The following is a 23,238-nucleotide window of genomic DNA, read 5'->3' as shown; positions in this document are numbered from 1 at the left end:
GGTTAGACACCATGCTTCTAAGATTTGTGGGGCCAAGTACAATAACTTCAGTTTTATCTGAGTTTAAAAGCAGGAAATTAGAGGTCATCCATGTCTTTATGTCTGTAAGACAATCCTGCAGTTTAGCTAATTGGTGTGTATCCTCAGGCTTCATGGATAGATAAAGCTGGGTATCATCTGCGTAACAATGAAAATTTAAGCAATACCGTCTAATAATACTGCCTAAGGGAAGCATGTATAAAGTGAATAAAATTGGTCCTAGCACAGAACCTTGTGGAACTCCATAATTAACTTTAGTCTGTGAAGAAGATTCCCCATTTACATGAACAAACTGTAATCTATTAGACAAATATGATTCAAACCACCGCAGCGCAGTGCCTTTAATACCTATGACATGCTCTAATCTCTGTAATAAAATTTTATGGTCAACAGTATCAAAAGCAGCACTGAGGTCCAACAGAACAAGCACAGAGATAAGTCCACTGTCCGAAGCCATAAGAAGATCATTTGTAACCTTCACTAATGCTGTTTCTGTACTATGATGAATTCTAAAACCTGACTGAAACTCTTCAAATAGACCATTCCTCTGCAGGTGATCAGTTAACTGTTTTACAACTACCCTCTCAAGAATCTTCGAGAGAAAAGGAAGGTTGGAAATTGGCCTATAATTAGCTAAGATAGCTGGATCAAGTGATGGCTTTTTAAGTAATGGTTTAATTACTGCCACCTTAAAGGCCTGTGGTACATAACCAACTAACAAAGATAGATTGATCATATTTAAGATTGAAGCATTAAATAATGGTAGGACTTCCTTGAGCAGCCTGGCAGGAATGGGGTCCAATAAACATGCCGATGGTTTGGACGAAGCAACCAATGAAAATAACTCAGACAGAACAACCGGAGAGAAAGAGTCTAACCAAATACCGGCATCACTGAAAGCAGCCAAAGATAACGATACATCTTTGGGATGGTTATGAGTAATTTTTTCTCTAATAGTCAAAATTTTGTTAGCAAAGAAAGTCATGAAGTCATTACTAGTTAAAGTTAATGGAATACTCAGCTCAATAGAGCTCTGACTCTTTGTCAGCCTAGCTACAGTGCTGAAAAGAAACCTGAGGTTATTCTTATTTTCTTCAATTAGTGATGAGTAGAAAGATGTCCTAGCTTTACGGAGGGCTTTTTTATAGAGCAACAAACTCTTTTTCCAGGCTAAGTGAAGATCTTCTAAGTTAGTGAGACGCCATTTCCACTCCAACTTACGGGTTATCTGCTTTAAGCTACGAGTTTGTGAGTTATACCACGGAGTCAGACACTTCTGATTTAAAGCTCTCTTTTTCAGAGGAGCTACAGCATCCAAAGTTGTCTTCAATGAGGATGTAAAACTATTGACGAGATACTCTAACTCCCTTACAGAGTTTAGGTAGCTACTCTGCTCTGTGTTGGTATATGACATTAGAGAACATAACGAAGGAATCATATCCTTAAACCTAGTTACAGCGCTTTCTGAAAGACTTCTAGTGTAATGAAACTTATTCCCCACTGCAGGGTAGTCCATCAGGGTAAATGTAAATGTTATTAAAAAATGATCAGACAGAAGGGAGTTTCAGGGAATACTGTTAAATCTTCTATTCCCATACCATAAGTCAGAACAAGATCTAAGATATGATTAAAGTGGTGGGTGGACTCATTTACTTTTTGAGCAAAGCCAATAGAGTCCAATAATAGACCAAATGCAGTGCTGAGGCTGTCATTCTCAGCATCTGTGTGGATGTTAAAATCGCCCACTATAATTATCTTATCTGAGCTAAGCACTAAGTCAGACAAAAGGTCTGAAAATTCACAGAGAAACTCACAGTAACGACCAGGTGGACGATAGATAATAACAAATAAAACTGGTTTTTGGGACTTCCAATTTGGATGGACAAGACTAAGAGACAAGCTTTCAAATGAATTAAAGCTCTGTCTAGGTTTTTGATTAATTAATAAGCTGGAATGGAAGATTGCTGCTAATCCTCCGCCACGGCCCGTGCTACGAGCATTCTGACAGTTAGTGTGACTCGGGGGTGTTGACTCATTTAAACTAACATATTCATCCTGCTGTAACCAGGTTTCTGTTAGGCAGAATAAATCAATATGTTGATCAATTATTATATCATTTACCAACAGGGACTTAGAAGAGAGAGACCTAATGTTTAATAGACCACATTTAACTGTTTTAGTCTGTGGTGCAATTGAAGATGCTATATTATTTTTTCTTTTTGAATTTTTATGCTTAAATAGATTTTTACTGGTTATTGGTGGTCTGGGAGCAGGCACCGTCTCTACGGGGATGGGGTAATGAGGGGATGGCAGGGGGAGAGAAGCTGCAGAGAGGTGTATAAGACCACAGCTCTGCCTCCTGGTCCCATGGAAATGGAAATTGTGTTGTTTTTAATCATGTATTTCATGTTGTATGAGGACCACATTGGATGGGTGACTTCTTGGGTGTGAATACATACTGTTCTGGTTGTAGCTGATTCCAGCTACTTGCTATTCAACAACCGGAACACCCAAATGTATTCACACCCAAGTAGTCAATCATTGACTCCATTCCAGCCCTGCAAGTACAAACAGAACACAAGTGTGAGTACTGGTAGTGGTTCTTTGCAGCCTATGTTGATTTTTGCTAAATGTTTGATTCAGTTGATCAGACTGTTGTGTGGGACATCCTGGGAATTTTCAGGATCCCCAAGAAGTTACTGGACATCAATGTCAGCTTATACACAGGTACTGTGAATGTTGTGTGGAGTGGAGGCAGAGACTCAGAGTTTTGCAGTGAAAACTGGCTTTGTGTGGTGTTTTTCCCAGTAAAAACACCCCTGAGGATCCTCAGGGGTGTGTTCTGGCTCTTACACTGTTCTATAATGATTGCATGGACTGGGTGTTGGGTTAGGGATGTGGAAACCAGTGACTTAGGTTCCTTTGTTGTGAGGAAAGGTGTGCTGACCTCGACTTTGTTGATGGCTCTGTGGTCTCTGAGAAATCAGTGGATACTTGAAGTGCAGTACTTGAGCAGATGAGTGAGGAATTGGAGCATCTGGGTTTGTGATTGTCCTGAATCAAGATGAAGATCCAAGCTTTTAAAGACGTTCTGGATTCAGCCATCAGAAGTGTATCCGTATGTAGTGAAATTGGTGAATTTGTAGAGACATTCACTTATCTCAGTGACATACATCCAGTTGGCAGATAGATGGTTATTTTAGAGATGTGGGAATGGGCTGGTTGTCTGATTAGGTGGTTGCCATCTAAAAACCAAGGCAGTTCCATGGTGTCATGCAGCACCAGAACATCATCCCAGACTTGAGTCTCTCACATATTAAGCAAATTATACAAGGTTCTGACAAATATTAATCTGTCTTTTGTAAAGAGTTTATTCAAAATAACTTAATAAGTCTGAGCCACAGATCATTTAATGTTTTTAGGTGAGCTCATCAAAACAAGTTCATCTAGCATGCATGATATTTAACTCCATCAGGTAGTCTGTCTGTCTGATAGTAGAATTATTGAAAAGAAATTCAACCATTCTCCACAAAACTTGCTGGAATGATCAAAGATATAATGATGTGTATATTTATTACTTGTTCTTATGATATTTTAACTTTGTCTGTCTACAGTAAAACATTTTTTTTTTAATTTGATTTGTCTGTTTTTAGCTAATTTTTTAATCTTGAATATTTCTATTTCTATTGTTATTGTTTGTGTGATTTTTTTTTAAATTGTGTTGTTTTTAATCTTGCATTTCATGTTGTATGAGGACCATTTTGGGATTAAGTGTTTTTATTCTTTAATGTGTTATTGTCGGTTTTATATGTACCTGTATTTTTACCGGTATGAATTCTACCAAATAAATCCAATCCAATCTCATCCAAAGGTATTGTTACAGATACGTGTAAAACAACTGTGCTTTTTCTTATAAAAGCACCACATTTCACACAGATGCCATTATATGTACATGTATATCATTCCAAGCTAAATTATTGTTATTTTTTTAAATCACTGCAATTGTGGTTGGAACGAATTCTTTGTGAGAACAAAGAAAACAACACTTTATTTCTGTCTCTGTAATACTTAAGACAGAGCATTTTAAAGATATTCTGGAATAGTATGACTGTCTTGGATTTTGTTATTTATTTTCCTCGCTAAATTTTTTCCAACCACAACTGTATAGATTTTTTTTTAATGAGCTTGACATGACACCCATTTTTAAAAAATAACATATCAAACAATGTCTGTGCACAGTTTTGTGCTTTTACCATAAACTGCACAACTGGAGTGATATTTTGCACATATCTACCCTGCTATCAAGAGGAAGAACTACTTAAACTTTCTGTTGCCCCTTGGTGTAAAAATTTTTGCCAAATATTTTTTCTAACAGAACTTTCTGTTAACCATCTGTTCACTCAGGCACATGCTGCTTTTACGGTGGAATTGAGTAGAATAGTTTATAAAAGGGTTATGCGCAGTTCTTGGCTTTTACTGCCAAAATGAATAAACCCCATTTAAAAAAGAAAAGAAGAAGGAGAAAAAATAGCTCCCCCTCAGGCCGAGAGGTGTAATTAACTAAACTGTCCCTGATGGCCTTCATCCACAGCAGATTATGATGATAAAGTAAACTATGCACCATGGCATACAGTAAGGCTCACAGAGCTTCAACAGTTCTATTAAATAAAAACTACTTTGAACATCCAGCTGAACCCCAAGCTTTCTTTAACGCTTCATTTACACAATGCTATTGGCACTATTTAATATTTTTGTCTTGTTTAGTCCAGGTGCACCAACTATCACTGGTGTGGTCTCAGTCTTTATGCTCCACATTTGTCATGCTCCACATGACTTCAATAATTTGGTGTTTCTCCGGCCATATGAGGTACAAGACAACATACCACATGAGGTGAGAAAAAATTATTATTGTTATTACATTTATTTTTAATAAATTATTATTCCATTAAAACATTGTAGTCCAGCTCACATGTATTTCTTTCAGGATTCCTGGGAAGAAAACACAATAATATGTAGTATAATCATTGTTTATTCTCAACACAATGATCCTGATGCGGGTTAATTACTTAATTTACATTTCTGTATCAGTTAGGGACAAGTCTCAATACACATACAGGTATACATTTATTATTATTATTATTATTATTATTATTATTATTATTTATTGATTAATTTATTTATTATTGATATTTTTTAAAGAGGGATGGGGCGTTTCTTCTGGCTCCACCTACAGATCCAGATATGGCGGAGCTACGAGCTGAAATGACTTCATCTTGTTTGAACAATCGGTCAGCGCGCACGGAGCATTTCATTTTTGGTCTCTTGTCTGATCCAAACAGAGAAGAGGGGTGGAGTTTTTCACTTGGAAAAATGCTGGAGGGTTGCTGTAAACCGCAAAGGAGACAGATTTTTTTTTTTTTTTTTTTTTTAGGCAATCCACCAGATCTATATCCTGATCGGGACAGGATTCAATCTGTGGCCTTTTGGCTCCGTCAACATGCTTTTCTATCGGCGTTTTATTTTTGAACTTTCAAATAATCAATAATACCTGCAAACTGTAAAGGTTCTTAGAAGATCTGAATTTAGCGTTTGGAGATAATCAAACAAATACATTACCTTTACTTATGTTTACGTGTTGTAGTAAAAGCAGCCGCCTCACTTTTTTGGGTGTTGTGAGCGGTGGCTGCTGTGCGCAATGCGGCGCTTCGGTTCTTTTCTTATGTACATGCCACCTTCTTGCGTAAATGAGTAGCTTTTGAAAGGTCTCGCCCCCATCCCCCACGCCTATAAAAAATAAAAACTTGATCAATGATTCCATCAGTGACGCACAAAGGAACGCAGGCTGGGGCGCGCCGTGCGTAAATCGAAAACCAGCGGAAAAACTATTTATAGCTCAGCTTATTTATTTATTTATTTATTCATAACAAGTAAAATGTAAGAGTTCACAAATTATTTCGTTCAGCTATTTATCTCCTCTTTAAAATTCCTCAACAAGCACTTTAATAAACATCTACAGATCAGTTTGGGAAACTTTTTGCGTGCAAAAAAAAAAAAAAAAAAAAAGATCAAAGAAGCGACTGGGAACGTTGCACGTGTCGCTGACTTCTGCACACAACTGGAAATCTTTATTGAAACCTGCTGAGTGCGTGCGAGTTTGACTGTGCGTTCACGCGCGTGCGTTCTTGCGCATCCCGGGAGACAAGTGTATTAATCAGCTTTGTGTACGAGTCCGTCCAACTCTTGCGCGCATGCACGGCGCGACGCCAGGGCGCAGACAGACACGCACACATTCGCCTCTGTCTTTCCGGATGTCCCTTTAAAAAAAAAAAAAAAAAATCCGAATCCCAGGCCAATGATTTATCAATCTCCTATTATCAAGAAAGTGTCACGCGAAGGGCACCTTGCACCGCGCTGACGCAAACTGCGCGCTTTCCCACGCACGGACACTATAGAAAAGCTTTGGTGCTTTACGCGGACACGTTCAGTCGTCTCGCGTCTTTTCAGCCTGCCAGCGCCGCTCCGCAAAAAAATGGTAAGTGTCCGCAAACACTTAGAACTTTTCCGCACGCACGATCAAATGATTTGCGAGCACGCTTGTATCCATTTTTGCGAGTTTTTAACACTTAACAAAAAACAAACGAAACACAGAACAAACCCATTCATTATATTTGCGCTGTCCGTGGTGCTGAAATCAGACTCCACAGAAAAATATCAACAAAACTTCCTGTATTTTAGTTTTTTCGTTTAAAAATTTAAATGGAAACAAATGTAAGTTTCAGAAAACTGAAATTGTGAATTTTTTTTCTTCAATACAGAACCGGTTTTCGCCATTTAAGGATCTTTTTAGTTCTCACTAATTAACAACAAAGAGGACTTTGCGTTAATCAGTCAGCCGATGCGCAAAACGTATTCCCCCTCCGCACTCAAAGACAAACTGAAGGGTTCAATTTTTAATCCCTCCGGCCCTGCGCTCTAACCCCGCTGCAGACCGGGAGCAGCTTGTCTAGTGCCCATAAAAATCAGTGGATGTGCAGCTGACTGACCTAAGGGGGAAATGGTGCGTAAAATTAAAGAATCTCCCAGAAAAAAAAGGGAGAAGCAGAGCGGACCCCGCGCCCGCTCCCCCGCCCTCATCCCACCCCCCAACACGCGCACACTGACACACACGCTCGCACGTTGCACTGCGAGCTGGAGGTGAACCTGCTGCAGAAACTGGATTTCGGTCCCGGAGCCGGACATGGTGTCACTGCGTCGCTGATCTCTCGCTCTTCATGTTGCAGGATTTGTCGGATCAGAAGGACGCGATGGCCAAACAGCCGTCCGGAGCTCCAGCCGGCTTCATCCCGTCGCAGCAGCCCGATGGAGCTGCTGGACTTACAGCAAACAAACCGGACAACTCTGCGTGCCCGCCGGTGGCCCCGCACCACTACGCGGCGCCGCCTCCGCCGCCTCAGCCCTGCAACGAGAGCAAAACTTTTTGCCCTGCGGAGAATAAACCTGGAGATCTGGACAGCAACAAAGCGTACGGGACGTTTAAAAGTCCACCCCCGGCGGTGCCTGGATCAGTCAACTCCGCTTTCAGGAAGGATTCTGCCGGTGCGGGCCGCGGAGGGTCCTCCCACTACGGCGACCCGCTGCGGGCCACAGCGGAGCAGAACAACACCGCGACCAACTGGACGGCCATGAGCCAGACCACCATCATACTGGGAACAGACGGAAACACGTCTGTTCAGCCCGGGGGCGTGGCGGGGGTAAGTGAGCCTCACCGAGCTGCTGGAATTATCCGCATCCAAAAAACAAAACAAAAAAAAACCCTCTGGAGCTGTTTCTGCGCCACGAGAAGGTAGAGCCCGGTTTGTTTGAGGTGTGCGTAAAGAATTCAGATAATTCATTGTGACATGTGTGGGGGTTGGGGTGTGGAGGGAGGATTCAGATTTGACCAAGTTTAACTAGAATAAACATATTGGGGAAAAAACAAAACAAAACAATCAAAAGTACGAAAATTGAGGTGGAACGTTTTGGCATCAGGAATCAGGCTGCGCAAAAGTCGCTAATGTCAGAGATAGAATACGAGACAGGAAATTATATTTACGATCTGATCAGTGTTGGATGATCGGAGCATTGATCACCTCAGAGGGATCATTACTCCTAATTGTAATCGTGTGTCTGTATGAACATATCTGGTTAATTTCAGAAAAAAACACACGTTGTCTTATTTCAAACCACAACGGATTTGACGGATACGGATGCCATATTAAAAGATCACTTATTTTTTAAAGTCATTTTCAACACGTGTGGCATGGTGTTTTTTTTTTTGTTTTTTTTTTTTTTGTGGTTTTTTGGGGGGGGGGGGGGGGGGGGGTAACATTTTAAAAAGGCATTATTTTCTCACCAGTGACTCCCAGTCTGCTTGAGCCGATCTGAATTGGGGTTACGTAAGGATCTTAAGGTCTTTTATTTCGATGCTTTTTGCTCTCGTTTAGAACTACAACAGCATTGATTAGAGCGCACATCTCCGTCAAGAACTGGTGCCACAGATCTGGATCTCTATCCAGACCAGGACCGAACTGCACTGCTCAGTGTGCCAAAGATTTGTAGATTATAATAAAATCAATAATTTTCACGAAATACAGAAAATGAGATCACCAACATTTTTCTTCTTCTCACAACAGCAGTACTTTTCCATTAGAGTAAATGAAAAATGTTTTGGCTTCACTAATTGTTTCTAAGAATCAGAGTGAAAAAAAATATAAACCAAAAAGAAAACCTCGTTGACGCAGTTTAAATTTTGATTGATAACGGGGATTAATCGCACTCTCGCGATACTTAGACCCCGCAGTCTTCTGCAGGTGTTTTCCGTTGATTGACGTGAAGCTTCCGCCTCAACGCCGCCCAGCGCACGCGCACACACGCACATCTCTACTCACGATGCTGTTCATGAAGCGAATTATGATTTTATGCAATAAATTTGCCTTTCCCCTCCGCTTTTTTTTTTTTTTAATTTGTCGGTTTCCCACTTGGAATTTGTTTCAGGGAGCTAAATTTAATAAAATAAAAATAAATCAAAATTGATACAGGTTTGAAACGCAGCCACTGGGGTCCGATGTGAAAGACTAAAAATAAGCAGTAAAATAAAAAAAAAAAAAAAAAAAATTGAAAGATTAATAATCTGGATTTGGAGCTGGATGTAAACGATAATTTAACTTTCTGTTATGATATATATATATATATATATATATATATATATATATATATATATATATATATATATAAAGTAACTCAAAAGCTAATCACACACACAGATAGACTTTGGTGGTGCAGATGTGTTGGAAGTGTTGTTGCAGGGTTTTGTCTCTGGCTGAAGTTTGGGGCTTTATTTGGAGAACATTTGAGTATTTAATGAGGCACTGGTGATGCAGCAACTTGAAATAAAATGACAGAGAATGTTCTTCCTCTCAGGCTGACGATGATGACGAGGGGGGAGATGAGAATAAAGCCAGAGGAAACTGGTCCAATAAACTGGACTTTATTCTGTCCATGGTTGGCTATGCGGTGGGACTGGGGAATGTGTGGAGGTTCCCCTATCTTGCCTTCCAGAATGGTGGAGGTAAAATGAGCCAAATTATATCACACAGAAACGAATAAACATTGTATATAAAATATTACACCATAATCCAAGTGACCAATTTCTGCCATTTGTTTCCCCACGAACAGGCCTTAAACAGGCTACACGTAAAAATAATGAAGATACAAAGGAAAATGTGTTCAAATTAGCATATATTAACATTTTATTGTTAATTATATTATTAAAATTAACATTTTAGTTGAATAACAAATATGTATACAACAATAACAAGAACATTAATAATAGTAATAGAATAGAATAGAATGCTTTTTATTGTCATTATACACAAGGTACAATGAAATTAAGACAGCTCCTGTAGTGCAAAGGTGTAAAAGTAAATATAAAAATATAAAAAGACAAATAAGAATATATACATGTATTTACAAGGGAGCCAGTGGGTGTATATAAATAGAAGTCTGTGCTATTCATTGCATAATAGTTAATAGTCAAATATATATATATATATATATATATATATATATATATATATATATATATATATATATATATATATATATATATATATATATATATATATATATATATCTCCTTCTGAGACCCAGCCCATTCATTTCTGTCCTCTGTACTGGATATATCTTCTTGGTTTATATCTTTTGACTCATTTGAGCTACACTGCTGAGTCCTGAAGTGGTTAATAGAGGACATCCTGGCCTTTCCAATGATGAGAGGAGCTTTCCTTTCATACTGGGAAAAAATGGAGACTGCAGCAAAATAAATTTTCCCTCGTTCTCAGGATGATATATATATATATATATATATATATATATATATATATATATATATATATATATATATATATATATATATATATATATACACACACACACACACACACACACACACATACATACATACATACATGACAACAAACTAGTAAGTTTTAAAATATTTGTCAAAATATACTGAACGTGTAATCGGTAACAGTGATATGCATTTTATTATTGAAGTTATGAACTTTGATTTGTTTTTGTGTGTCAAAAATAATTAACAAAAATATAAAAGTGACATATCATATAGGATATTGCATTATTTAATAGCAACAAGAACATAATAAAAAGAGCAAATATTTTAAAAACAAGATTTTATTATTACTATTACTATAGTGGAAAATAACTATTTAACTTATATGATATGCTATATATTTTATAATACATTTGACGATTTAATAATAATAATAATAATAATAATCGATTGTTGTTGTAGGTGTTGGTGGTTTTTAATGATTGGCATGTTTTGGCGCAGAGAGAGGTGAGTTGTGTGTTTGTGGTATATTGTGGCTGCACGGCTCCCTTCAGCTCGCTCTCACTCTGCTTCCAGGGGCTTTTCTGATCCCCTACCTGACAATGCTGGGCATTGCGGGGATCCCGATCTTTTTGCTGGAGGTGTCTCTGGGTCAGTTTGCCAGCCAGGGGCCCGTGTCCGTGTGGAAATGCATCCCTGCCCTGCAAGGTACACCGCCATCAGAGTGAGACAAATGCCACGTGTGTCCGTCCTCCTTTCCTTTAAGAGTAATTGCTATATTTCGTCTCATTTATTTATTTTAGGTTGCGGGATTGCCATGTTGATAATATCTGTCTTGATAGCCATATACTATAACATTATAATGTGCTGGACACTGTACTACCTGTTCGCTTCGTTGAAGGGCTCACTGCCATGGGCTAACTGTAGGAATGAGTGGAACACGGTGGAATGTAAGGACAAAGACATGCTGCTCCTCGGTAAGACGCACGCACGCACGCTCGCACGCACGCACACACACCTCTCCAAAATGCGCAATGCGCCACGAGGGGTCCTGCAGTGTAATGAATCCTGACCTGTGATCTCTCTCTGCGCTCCTTTTTTACTCTCTCTCATCATTCATCTCCCTGTCGGCGCTCAGTGCGCCAAAATCAGCTCACGCACGGCGCCGTGACCACTTTTTTTTATGCCAAAAAATCAGTTATGTGCGTGTGAATCTGCAGTTCCATAAGCCCTGTGCTGCTGTGATTGTTTTTGTAAAAAAGAAAAAAAAGAAAAGCTGCCCTAAAAGGTCTTGTCCTGCTGACAAAATGGCAAATCTGAAATAAAGAAGCTGTTTGAGATCGACGTGCGTAGAGGAAATCTTCAAATTGTGCGCTTTTTTTGAAATATTTTGCCTTTCGTGATTGTGTGCATTCAGCACAAAAACTGCTGGCTTGACGGATTTACTGTACAGCTGCTGCAGTGCTGCAGTCTGTCATCACCACACTGACCCCTGCTGGCAGCGGCCAGAACTACCCGTCCCATCAACACGGTATAGTCTCTCATTCGCTCTCTCTTTTTACTCTGTCTTAAAAACGAGGGAAAAGAAGACAAAGCCAAAGCATGCTCTGCAAAATAATGCCGCTTAATTTAAAGTGAGGCGGCAAGCAATAAAACTATGTGTCTTACACGAATGGAAAGAAGCATTTAAGTATGATCTATACTTTCAAAGTAATCATTTCATTTGACGGATTGAAAAAAGTCTTATTGCAGTGAAATTTAATCCTCTTGCCCAATTACGATAAAAAAGTACTATATATATATATATGTGTGTGTGTGTGTGTGTGTCATCATGATCATTTTGTGGTTTTTATTATTAATCAATCAATCAATCAATCAACTTTTTTCTTATATAGCGCCAAATCACAACAAACAGTTGCCCCAAGGCGCTCCATATTGCAAGGCAAGGCCATACAATAACCATGAAAAACCCCAACGGTCAAAACGACCCCCTATGAGCAAGCACTTGGCCACAGTGGGAAGGAAAAACTCCCTTTTAACAGGAAGAAACCTCCAGCAGAACCAGGCTCAGGGAGGGGCAGTCTTCTGCTGAGACTGGTTGGGGCTGAGGGAAAGAACCAGGACTTTGAGTAAAAGCTGTTTTTGTCAGTGTTATATCCAGTCTAATTGTAAAGTTTTTGTATAATTTTGTTTTGTCTCATTTATGAGGAACACAAAGTGTATCGGTGTGGTTGTAAAAGGAGTTGGCAAATTAATACTTATTTTCCCCTGGCTTTTTCTCTAACACTGCCCCTCACAAAGTACAAACTCAAACTATTCTGCACTTTTAAATTTATTCAAAATCACAGTGAAAATATCATGCCTGGATTCTGTAGAGCTTCTCTCACAGGTGAGATCCGCCCTTACAGAATCCCGAACAGTAGACACAAACAGTTTTTATAAAGCATTTCATAGATGTGACAAAGACAGACCTTATTTCGCAAAACCCTACCCTTATTGATCCCCATGGGCATTTGAGGGAGGCCCCCTGCCCAAGACCCGTGCAGTAACAGAACACATATGATTTATAATGTAACCGCGGACTCTCTTTGTCCTAAGTGGTCCAAATCCAGTTCAACGTGCACATTCCAGCAGAGAATAAAGGAAAGTATAAGTACAAGAGTAAAAACTAAAAGTATGATCCTAAATAAAATAACTACTTTAATACCAACACAAGTTAGGAAAACAAATAAAGAAAGCCAAAATTAAACACACAAATATATCTAACAATACTTACATTTCACTGATTTTTATTATGATAGTTGAGGCATTTTCTTGAAATGCCTCATCATCAAAAAGAAAGCAAATTTTGGTATTTTGTATTGCAGAGAAATCGTCATTTCTTCATTTGGCTGCAATGAGAGCCAAAGTATTTCAAACATCAAAGTTAGAATTAAAAACAAAGAGATGATACAACAGTGAAAAGTTCTTTGCTAAAAGAACAAAACGTATTGATTAAGAAGTGTTCAGATTCTAATAAATACATCAATCCAAATCATGTTCTACTTCAAGGACAAGTTCATCTTTTTTTTTTCTATTATTATTTACAACCATAGCCATATTTTTTAGCAGTCAAGTCTGAGCACTCTGCTCATCTGTGAAAATTGCATTGTTTGAGAGAAATCCCATTAAAATAATGTTGAAAAGAAAATCCATAGGTATGAATGGGATGCCATGCCTCTAAATGAACTTAAGCTGCATTTTTTTTCCCCTCAAACCACATGGATAGAGTGGTTATTAACACATTTATCTGCCCCATTCTCTTTCACTTAGTCTTTCTAAAAAATTTTTTTAAAAAAAGGTAATTTGTCTTAAAGGAAGCAGTTGTGAAAAGTGAGTGACAGACAGGATTGAATGTTAACAGTGTTTTAATATGACCAGGGTTGCAAGAAATAAGTGAATTCAGCAGATCAGTTGTTACTACAACGGAGTTTTAGGGCCACATTGAAATTTTTTTTTTGGACTTTGAGAATAAAGTCGTAATATTATGAGAAAAAAGTCATAATATTACGAGAATAAAGTCGTAATATTACGAGAAAAAAGTCAAAATATTATATTATGACTTTATTCTCATAATATTACAACTTTATTCTCGTAAAATTATGAATTTATTCTCATAATATTACGACTTTATTCTCATAATATTATGACTTTTTTCTCGTAAAATTACGACTTTATTCTCGTAATATTACGACTTTATTCTCGAAGTCTTAAAATTATGACTTTATTCTCATAATATTACGATTTTATTCTCGTAATATTACGACTTTATTCTCAAAGTCTAAAAAAAAAATTCTATGTGGCCCTAAAATGCCGTCGTATGTTTCCATCTCACCCCGTTTCAGCTATTTTTTTTTGTCTTATTTGGTGTTTATTTACAGTTTTGTTTATATTCTATAAATAAGGGGCAAGAGTTTAATTTGTAAGTTCACTCCAGGCTGTCTTTTATAATGCAATAGTAAGTCCCTTCGGCTGCTCCCTTGTTTGCACTCGGGGTCGCCACAGCAAATCCAAGGTGGATCTGCATGTTGATTTGGCACAGGTTTTACACCGGATGCCCTTCCTGACGCAACTCCATATTACATGGAGAAATGTGGCAGGGGTGGGATTTGAACCCAGAACCTTCCGAACTGAAACCAAGCGTATTAACCACTTGGCCACCACCCCTGCTGTCTTTTATAATGCAATAATTCAAAATATTAAGGATGAATTTTAACAAGATTTTATGGAGAGATTATCTTGGGGTCAGAAAGTAGTTGATGAAATGTTGAGACAGACCCAGATTGGAATTGAAATCTTTTCTTTTGCTTTTTTCTTTGGTTATACCTCTCTTCTGGACTTCGAAACTTGGCCTTACAACATCATAAAGAGCTATATGGATACTGCACAGACCTACAGATCTAATTTAAAAATCCCCCTCTATCAGCTGATGAAGTTGTCTTTTCTTGAAATATTTTTATTTAGTGATTGTGCCCCTTCAGCACAAAAATTGCTGGCTTGACAGATGTTCTGTCCAGAACATGCAGTTCTATAAGATATGCACTGCATTTTTAATACCAATTTTAATCTGTGACATCCCAACTGTTTTTTAACATACTGTTTTATATTTCATGTTGGCTTTTGTTGGTGATTTTTTTATTTTAATTCTGAGATGCGTTTACACTCCCTTTTTGAAGGATGCTGCACAAACATTTGTTGAATATTTGTTGTCATTATTTATTGTACATACAGTGAAATTGCATTTGGAGCATTCATAGAGCATCCTAGAAAAACAAACAAACAAACAAACACAAAGCTATAGTGCAATACACTAAGACAGCATACTGCATAGAGCTTCATGTTTTCATAAGGACATTTGATCTTTTTTGACAGTTACGCATTTTCGAAAATTCATTCAATGTTAAAGGATAGGGATTTTTCTGACTTTGACCTATGACCCATGCCCTTGAAAATTTAATCAGTTCTTGCCTATCAGGATTTGAATGTAAATGTAAAAAATACCTAAAGATATATGAAAAATTTTGGGGTACAGGCTGTTCACAAATAAACAAACAAACAAACAAACAAACAAACAGGGGTGAAAACATAACCTCCTCCCAACTTCATTGGCGGAGGAAAAAATAAATGCAAATGAATCTTTTTGATCTGGTCAGAATCAATCAATCAATCAATGTCCTTTATTTAACCAGGTAAAAACTCATTGAGATTAAAACTTCTTTTTCAGCAGTCACCTGGCCAAGAGGGCAGCACCAAACAGATTACAACAAACACACGAAACACAAATAAAATACGGTCTCAGTTTCAACCATTACAGAAAAACAAGAGTGGGATTACACAGTGTAAATCACAATATCCAATTGAGTTTATCTCTCTGTCTTTTATAATTGTCTTCAATTTCCCCAGAGATAGAAGATGTGCCAATTTCAAGTCCTTCTGCACATCATTCCAGGTAGACGGGGCAGAAAATTTAAAAGCCTTTTTGCCCAGTTTGGTTCTGACTCTTGGGACCTGCAACTGTATGATGTCCTGAGAGCGCAGGACATATCAGCTGAGGTTTCATCACATGTGTGAGCACAAATATGTGGCTCAGAAGTCCAAGAATATATTTTTAAATAAAAAAAATTAGCCAATGAGACAGTCTATGAACATACAAAGATGGAAAGTGTGCAACAGCATATAAAGAACAGTGATGTACATGACAGGTGCAACCAGTAACACAACACAAAGCACAGTGGTAAACAATATCCAGTTTCTTTAAAAATCTGATCAGGAGCCTTCATAAAAAGCAGGTCTCCACAGTCCAACAAGGGTAAAAAAGTTGTGGTGATCAAATGTTTTCTGACTTGCAGTGAAAAGCAGGATTTATTTATAAAAAAAAAAAGCCCAATTTCAGTTTCAGCTTAGAAACAACTTTATCTACATATGGGAAATGGACTTCATTTTTTCAATTTAAAATCAGGTTCTCATCAAGCAGAAGGCCTAAGTATTTATAAGATGTGACCATTTCATTTTCAACATCATGAACAGTTGACAACCTCAGAAGGAGAGATGGAAGCTGCTTGCCATTTGAAAATAGCATGCTCTTTGATTTGTCTGCATTCAGCACTAACGTAAAGCAAGACAAATGGGACTGAACAGAATCAAAGGCCGACTGCAAGAACTCAAAGGATTTTAAAACTGAAGAAGAAGAACAATAAATTACAGTTTCATCAGCATAAAAATGGGACACAGCATTAGACAAATTATCACAAAGATCATTCACATAAATTGTAAACAACAGAGGCCTAATATAGTGCCTTGAGGCATGCCCTTTGGAACAGGGAGGAAAGAGGAAGAAGGACACACTGTGTTCTAGCTGATAATTAATTAGAGAACCAGCTATCAGCCTGGTTAGATAAACCAACCTCGTGGAGTCTATCTGCCTGGATGACATGGTTGACTGTGTCAAATGCCTTTGACAAGTTGATAAAAAGAAGTCCGGGTGGGGGGATCCTCTCCCAGCAGTCACATTCACACTCGCATGCACAGCTATGGTGCACAAGTTTGGATGTAGGAGGAAGCTGGCGCGCCTGGAAGAACCCACACAAACACGGGGGGAACATGCAAAATCCATACAGAAAGGAGCAGGTGGTGCAGCATTTGTCTGTTTTGTCACCACTGCTTCATGATGGAGTGGTACAGAGAAGGATTTTATTAAAAAAAGAAAAAAACAATAACACAAACAAACAAACAAACAAAAATGTGACATTTCAACTTTAGTTTGCCATAAATCACATGGATAACTTGAGCCTGGATTTGATTTTTCTTGTATCGAAGTCCTTCTCTGTTTCTCTTCACCATGAAACACACTATGCACATTTCTTCAACCACAGCCACAGAATTCTATAACTCTTTTGAGAATAGTCTGGATGTCTTGGTGGCTTCCCTCACTTGTCTCATTCTTTACTCATTTTTTAGAACTACCTACTCCAGACAGGTTTACCTCACAGCACCATGATGTTGTCATTGCTAATTCATCAAAGTGTGTCAGTAAGCGTGCCATGCAGGCATTTTATTTATGCCTGGATTTTTAAAAATGTGACTATACAAAAATACTTGCAAGTTGTTGTTCAGTAAGCTGTTGGAGGAGGTTATGTTTTCACCCTGTTTGTTTGTTTGTTTGTTGTTTGTGAACAGCCTGGAGCCAACAATTTTTCATATACAGTAAAACTCACATATAATGGACTTGATTCAATTTTCAAGGTCAAAGGTCAAAGTAAGGAAAAATCTTGGAAAATTGGAAAAATCCCTATCTCTAACATTGAACAAATTTTCAAAAATTCATTACTCTGTCAAAAAAGATTGAATATCTTTCATATTTGAGGGTGTTATGTAGGATGGTATCCTTTATCAACTAATAAAGTTTTGCATTATATCTCAGTCAAAAGTGCCTCAATCAGTCTCATTTTTCTGTTATGGATTTACCTACACGACCAAAATTGGATGGAGGTTCCAATTTTTATGCCTGTTTGTTTTCCAGTTATCAGTCAGAATCCAAGTGCCAAAAAGCAATGACAAATTGTGCATAGCAGAGATAACCAATGCTCTGTGAAAATTATCTGACAAAATAATTCAAAAACCGAAATAGTTGAAAAAAAAAAAATCCAGGCAACACCACAAAAAAGCTTTGATTCAAGTGCATGAACTAAATACATCCTCCTGACATTTGATTACATCTAACTTAGCTTATGAAAAATGAAAAGTCACTTCTAACTAGGAGTTTGACCTTGAACAGCTTTTCTAAGGTAAGAATTTGTGGAAATGGAAACTAGTGTTGACGGAGGTTTGCACTCTACAAGTGCCGTGCTGCAGTTACATATCGTGATTAGACAAAATTGGTTTGTTTCCTATTATTTCTGAACAGATATTAAATTCTGCACTTCAAATATATGTGTGTAAGTACTTCTGAAGTTGACTGTATCCACAGAAATCCATCAGATCTCATTTAGTTTTTGTTTTATTGTCTACACAAACAGGCTTAATTTATTAGATGTATGGCACCGTATGCCAGAGTGTTTAATACGGTCGGCATACACAGACTAAATCGTCAAGGTGTGAAAGGGCCTTTAGTGACACCGCAATAGGCAACAAAAAAGTTTGTTAAAAGTTCAGATATAAAGGCACATTTTTTAAAAAACAAAAACAGATGAACATTATTCTTAAAATGGGACATAAAAATGTAAATAATGGCTATAAGTACTGACTCAAAACATCTCTCCTGGCGTAAACATTTCTTAACTTTTGAGAAAATTAGAAATAATTTTGTAAGATAGATATTTAATTTTTTTTAAAGTGACAATTTAAATTTATCAATGGAATTTTGCAAATGTAATAGGTGGAATTTACTCCAAAAAAATCTCACTTTTCCCCTTAAACTTTCCTCAGAGATGCAAAAAACACTGTGACTATTTGTACAGAGATTCTCACATTTTAGGAATGACAACTTCCTCCTGGCATCTGTCCGTCTGCTGGAGATGATGGTGTAGCACCCAGTTAGTTTTTTTCCTTTTTGTTTTTTTTTTTGTTTTTTTGTTTACACTTTTTCAATACAATTTTAATTTATTTAATTTATATAGCGCCAAATCACAATGAAGCTGCCACAAGTAAGGTCTAACCTTACCAACCCTATATAGTTTTTCCTTACAGTGGTAAGGAAAAACTCCCTCTGATGATTTGAGGAAGAAACCTCAAGCAGACCAGACTCAAAGGGGTGACCCTCTGCTTGGGTCATGCTACCGACACAGTTGACAATACAAATATACAGGAAATTTTTGTCTTTTGTTTCTATCTGCACCTGCGCAAATGACTTATCGGTCCAATGCACAGTAACAATCTCTGCTGCATTTGTTGCATGTGCGCTGTGATGCCTGCTGAGGCTGCCTGCTGAGGCTGCCACTGTTACTCGTTGCTCAGCAAGGCCTTAGTTCCTCTCCTGCTCAGCCCTGTGTGCACCTGTTCTGAGAGTAAGGTGCCAGGCTGCACAGTCCTCTGCACACTGCTCCCACGTGTTGACTCGCAGACATCATTGAAGTGCAGGCGCTTTCGACCAGCCAAACGAGTGCCCTGTGCCAGCTCACCGCACAGTAGATCTTTATGAATGTGGCCCGGATCCATTCTTCTGATGTGGCCCTAGCCAACAAAGACGCCTTTCACCAAGAATGGTGAACATGCTGCTCATGTTGGCACATTCTAAGACATCTGTGTTGGGCACCTTGTCCTGCCATCAGATGTGCAGGATTCATCTACGGCACCTCAGATGGTAGCTGTTGAGCTTTTTGTCATGTTTGGCATAGGCGGTATGTCTGTGGCTTAGTCTTGCCATAACTTCTGCTGTCTTTGCAATCCTGTCGTTCATCTCTGCATCAACGGAGAGTGAGTTAGAGATGGGTGACCCAAGGTGTGTGAAGTGCCCCACGACTTCCAGGCTTTACCCATCAATGTCAATGTTAGGGGGAGCAACAGTGCCCTGCACCATGACGTTTGTCTTCTTCAAACTGATGGTCAGTCCAAACTCCTTGCAGGTGTGAGAGAGGTGACTAACAAGCTGCTGCAGACCGTCTTCAGAGTGTGATGTCAAGGCTACATCGTCGAGAAAGAGCATCTCACAGATGAGTACATCCACAACCTTGGTCTTGGCACCAAGTCGGGCGATGTTGAAGAGCTTGTCGTCAGCCCTGGTGTGAATGTACCCTTGCTGCAATTCTTCAGGCGTACTGGAGGAGCACGGAGAAGAAGATTCCGAAGAGCTTCGGTGCAAAGACACAGCCCTGTTTCACCCCACTGCTAACTGGGAAGGCCTCTGATGTTATGCCATTGAAGGACACTGTACTGTGCAACGAAGGGACCACTGTGAGGAGTTTTGGGTGACAGATGATCTTCTGCAGGAGCCTGAAGAGTCCGCTTCGACTGTCCAAGTCAAAAGCCTTGGTCAAGTTGATGAAGGCGATGTAGAGCGGCATTTGACACTTCTCCTGTAGCCGGCGTATTCAAAAGATCATGTCCACGGTAGATCTCCTAGCTCGAAAGCCGCACTGGGACTCCGGGTAAACACGCAAGGCCAAGGTCTATAGATGCGCTAAGGCAACAGAGGCGAAGGCCTTCCCAACAGTGCCGAGAAGGGAGATGCCTCGATAATTATTCTGTCTCCTTTGTTCTTATACAAGGTGACGATGCTCGTATCTCTCATGTCCTGGGGAATGTGTCTTCAACATTGGAATACACTACGCTTGACATGTCCAAATGAGTAATGTTAAAATTATTTTCTAATTTAAGGCTCTCAAAAGTTTTGGAGACACTCCTTCATAATTGCAAATAATTGAAAAACAATGCTGTCAGATCCTAGATTTCATCACCATGGCATTGATTATTATTATTTTTTATCAACAAAAACTTCTTTAATGAGGCCGAGCAAGCAAAGCTGTGTCATGCAATTTTGTTTGGATTGTTTGGAAGCTCTTTGAGAATGAGTCATAAAAGGGGAAAGAGGACAAAACTGTGTAGCTGTGGGGTGGGGCATGAAGAGCTTTTTAAGATGAGCTGACCGTGGTGCTGATCAGACACAAAACACGTAAAATCCTATGTCGTCTGTGTAAAGGACTCTTTGTTGTTTTATTTATATTAAAACAAGGAATTACAAATGTTAACATTTGAAGTGTTTAATGCATTAGAATTATTTGTGTTTATTCATGTATTTCAATTTAGTCTGAAATTGGAGCTGTGTGGAGTGTTCTGATACAGATTTCAGTTTGATGATTTTGTGATTTATTCATCCATGATCATTTTTAATGTGTCCTCCTTTCTGATGCTTTTAGGAAACGTGTTTAGCATGCAAACGTTTTGTAAGACAATCTTGTGAGCCCGAAGCTGCTTTTGGGACAGGAGGCCCTGGACACTGCGGGGAGCCACTTTAGCTTTTAATGTGAATGCTTTGTTGCTGGATTAAAAACTGGTTGATTAGTTTAGAAAGAATTCATTTTAATGAATTAAATGGACAGGAGTGTAGTTAAAACAGCATTTATTTATTTATTTATGACAAATGCTACATTGTGCCACTGTGCAATATAACAACAAGAAGATCTCTCTGTCTGAGCCATCAAGCATCTTTAGAATGGGAAAAGCCCTTAAATTTAACTATTTTCAAGTCCTCAGAAATTTGATGAAAGGCTTTTATTTTGAAGTTTGCAAATTATAAAGAATACATTGATTTATCCATTTCTCCATTGATTAAAAACCATCAACGATTGACTTGCTCTAAATTTAAAAAAATGTAAGGATTTTCTCATTTTTCTTGATTTTACATTTATTGTTTTTAATACATTTGTTTTAACTTTTGAAAATCTTCCAAGTTGTTGGTTTTTTAATCATATTTTGAATAGGCTATAAGCAGTTACAAGCCAGGTTTATAACAAAGTAAATTAAAAAAAAGAAATCTGGTTTTCATGGTTTAAAATTTAAACCAGTGGAAATGTGATACGACCCCCAAAATATCAAAATTCGGATCTGACCAGATGACTTTGCAAAGTTTGGTGAGTTTTTGAGCATGGGAAAAGGCCGAAATTTGGATTTCATTTTGCGCATAATAATAATAATAATAATAATAATAATAATAATAATAATAATAATAATAATAATAATAATAAACAGCGCAATTACAATAGGGTCCTCATAGGACTTTTTCCTACTCGGGCCCTAATAATAATGAGAATAATTTTGAAAAAAAAAAATCCAGTCTTGAGCTATTTTAAACAGAACAGTTCTACACCCAACGGACTCATTTAAAGTGGCTTAAGATACTTCCAAGATAGTTTGAAACAGTTTACATTCAATACTACATGACTGAGACCCAGTGATAACAGCTTTAAGCTAATGATAATTTAAACTGGTTTAAACTGTCTAAATTTATTTTATTTTTTAAATGGTCACAAATTAATTGCAGATGTGGGCTTCAAGAATTACTCAAGTCACATTTTTGAAGCAAATGATGTGGTGCCAGTACTGTAATTTATTATGACCAGAGCATCATTTTGTACAAAAAAAAATAAAATAAATAAAATAAAATAAAATAAATAAAAAAATAATATAAATAAATAATCTGAAAATAAGTGCTCCAGTCCAGTAAATTGGCATAAGGTTAACAGTGAATTCATTAAAATGCAGTGCAAGAAATACTCCATAATTTTTGAGCAAGAAGTTCCCAAGTCCAGTGTGGCAAGCTGTAAAACTTTTTTTGATGCTCTTAAAAGTTGACTTTGTTGTTATATTTTGATCTGGTATGATTTTAATGTAAACCTTCTGAGCAGGAGGATGATCCTGAATGAGGGACATGTGAAGTGAAATATGTTGCCATCAAAGTCAGGTTTTATTTATTTATTTATTTATTTTTATTTAAGCCATTAATTTCCAATTTAATGGAGTGACTTGACTTTACTGAGCAATATTACAATTAACTGAGTATTTTTGCAAAAAAAAAAAAAAAAAAATTAAACCATGAAAGGCAAAGAGACAGCAATTTAAAATGAGCAATAAATGATCTACTTCCAGGTTTTTAGCCACAAAAAATACTGAAGACCAAAATATAATTTTATAATTTTCTTTACAATAAAGGATTATTTTTTCCACACAAAAAGAGTTTGTATACTCAGTATAACCCCTGGAACTAACAACAGGCACCACAATATGCAACCTCTATAACGTATCTGCAGCATTTGTTTGAAAACTTTGATTGAATGTCTACA

General features: G+C 37.8%; 1 protein-coding gene across 1 annotated transcript in view; it reads left to right on the top strand.

The window, feature by feature from the left end:
* Nucleotides 1–7,343: 7,343 nt before the first annotated feature.
* The window catches only part of slc6a5 (solute carrier family 6 member 5), a 104,425-nt gene continuing 88,530 nt past the window's right edge, over nucleotides 7,344–23,238 (top strand). The window contains exons 1-4 of the mRNA XM_034163897.1: nucleotides 7,344–7,790; nucleotides 9,499–9,646; nucleotides 11,003–11,134; nucleotides 11,230–11,403. Of these exons, the coding sequence (XP_034019788.1) occupies nucleotides 7,344–7,790; nucleotides 9,499–9,646; nucleotides 11,003–11,134; nucleotides 11,230–11,403 (901 nt within the window). The remainder of the gene's footprint in view (nucleotides 7,791–9,498; nucleotides 9,647–11,002; nucleotides 11,135–11,229; nucleotides 11,404–23,238) is intronic.

This window comes from Thalassophryne amazonica, chromosome 2 (assembly GCF_902500255.1).
Source record: "Thalassophryne amazonica chromosome 2, fThaAma1.1, whole genome shotgun sequence".
In the NCBI taxonomy this organism is placed as follows: Eukaryota; Metazoa; Chordata; class Actinopteri; order Batrachoidiformes; family Batrachoididae; genus Thalassophryne; species Thalassophryne amazonica.
Note: the sequence above shows the minus strand (reverse complement) of the source record. Positions and strands in the feature narration are given on the sequence as shown.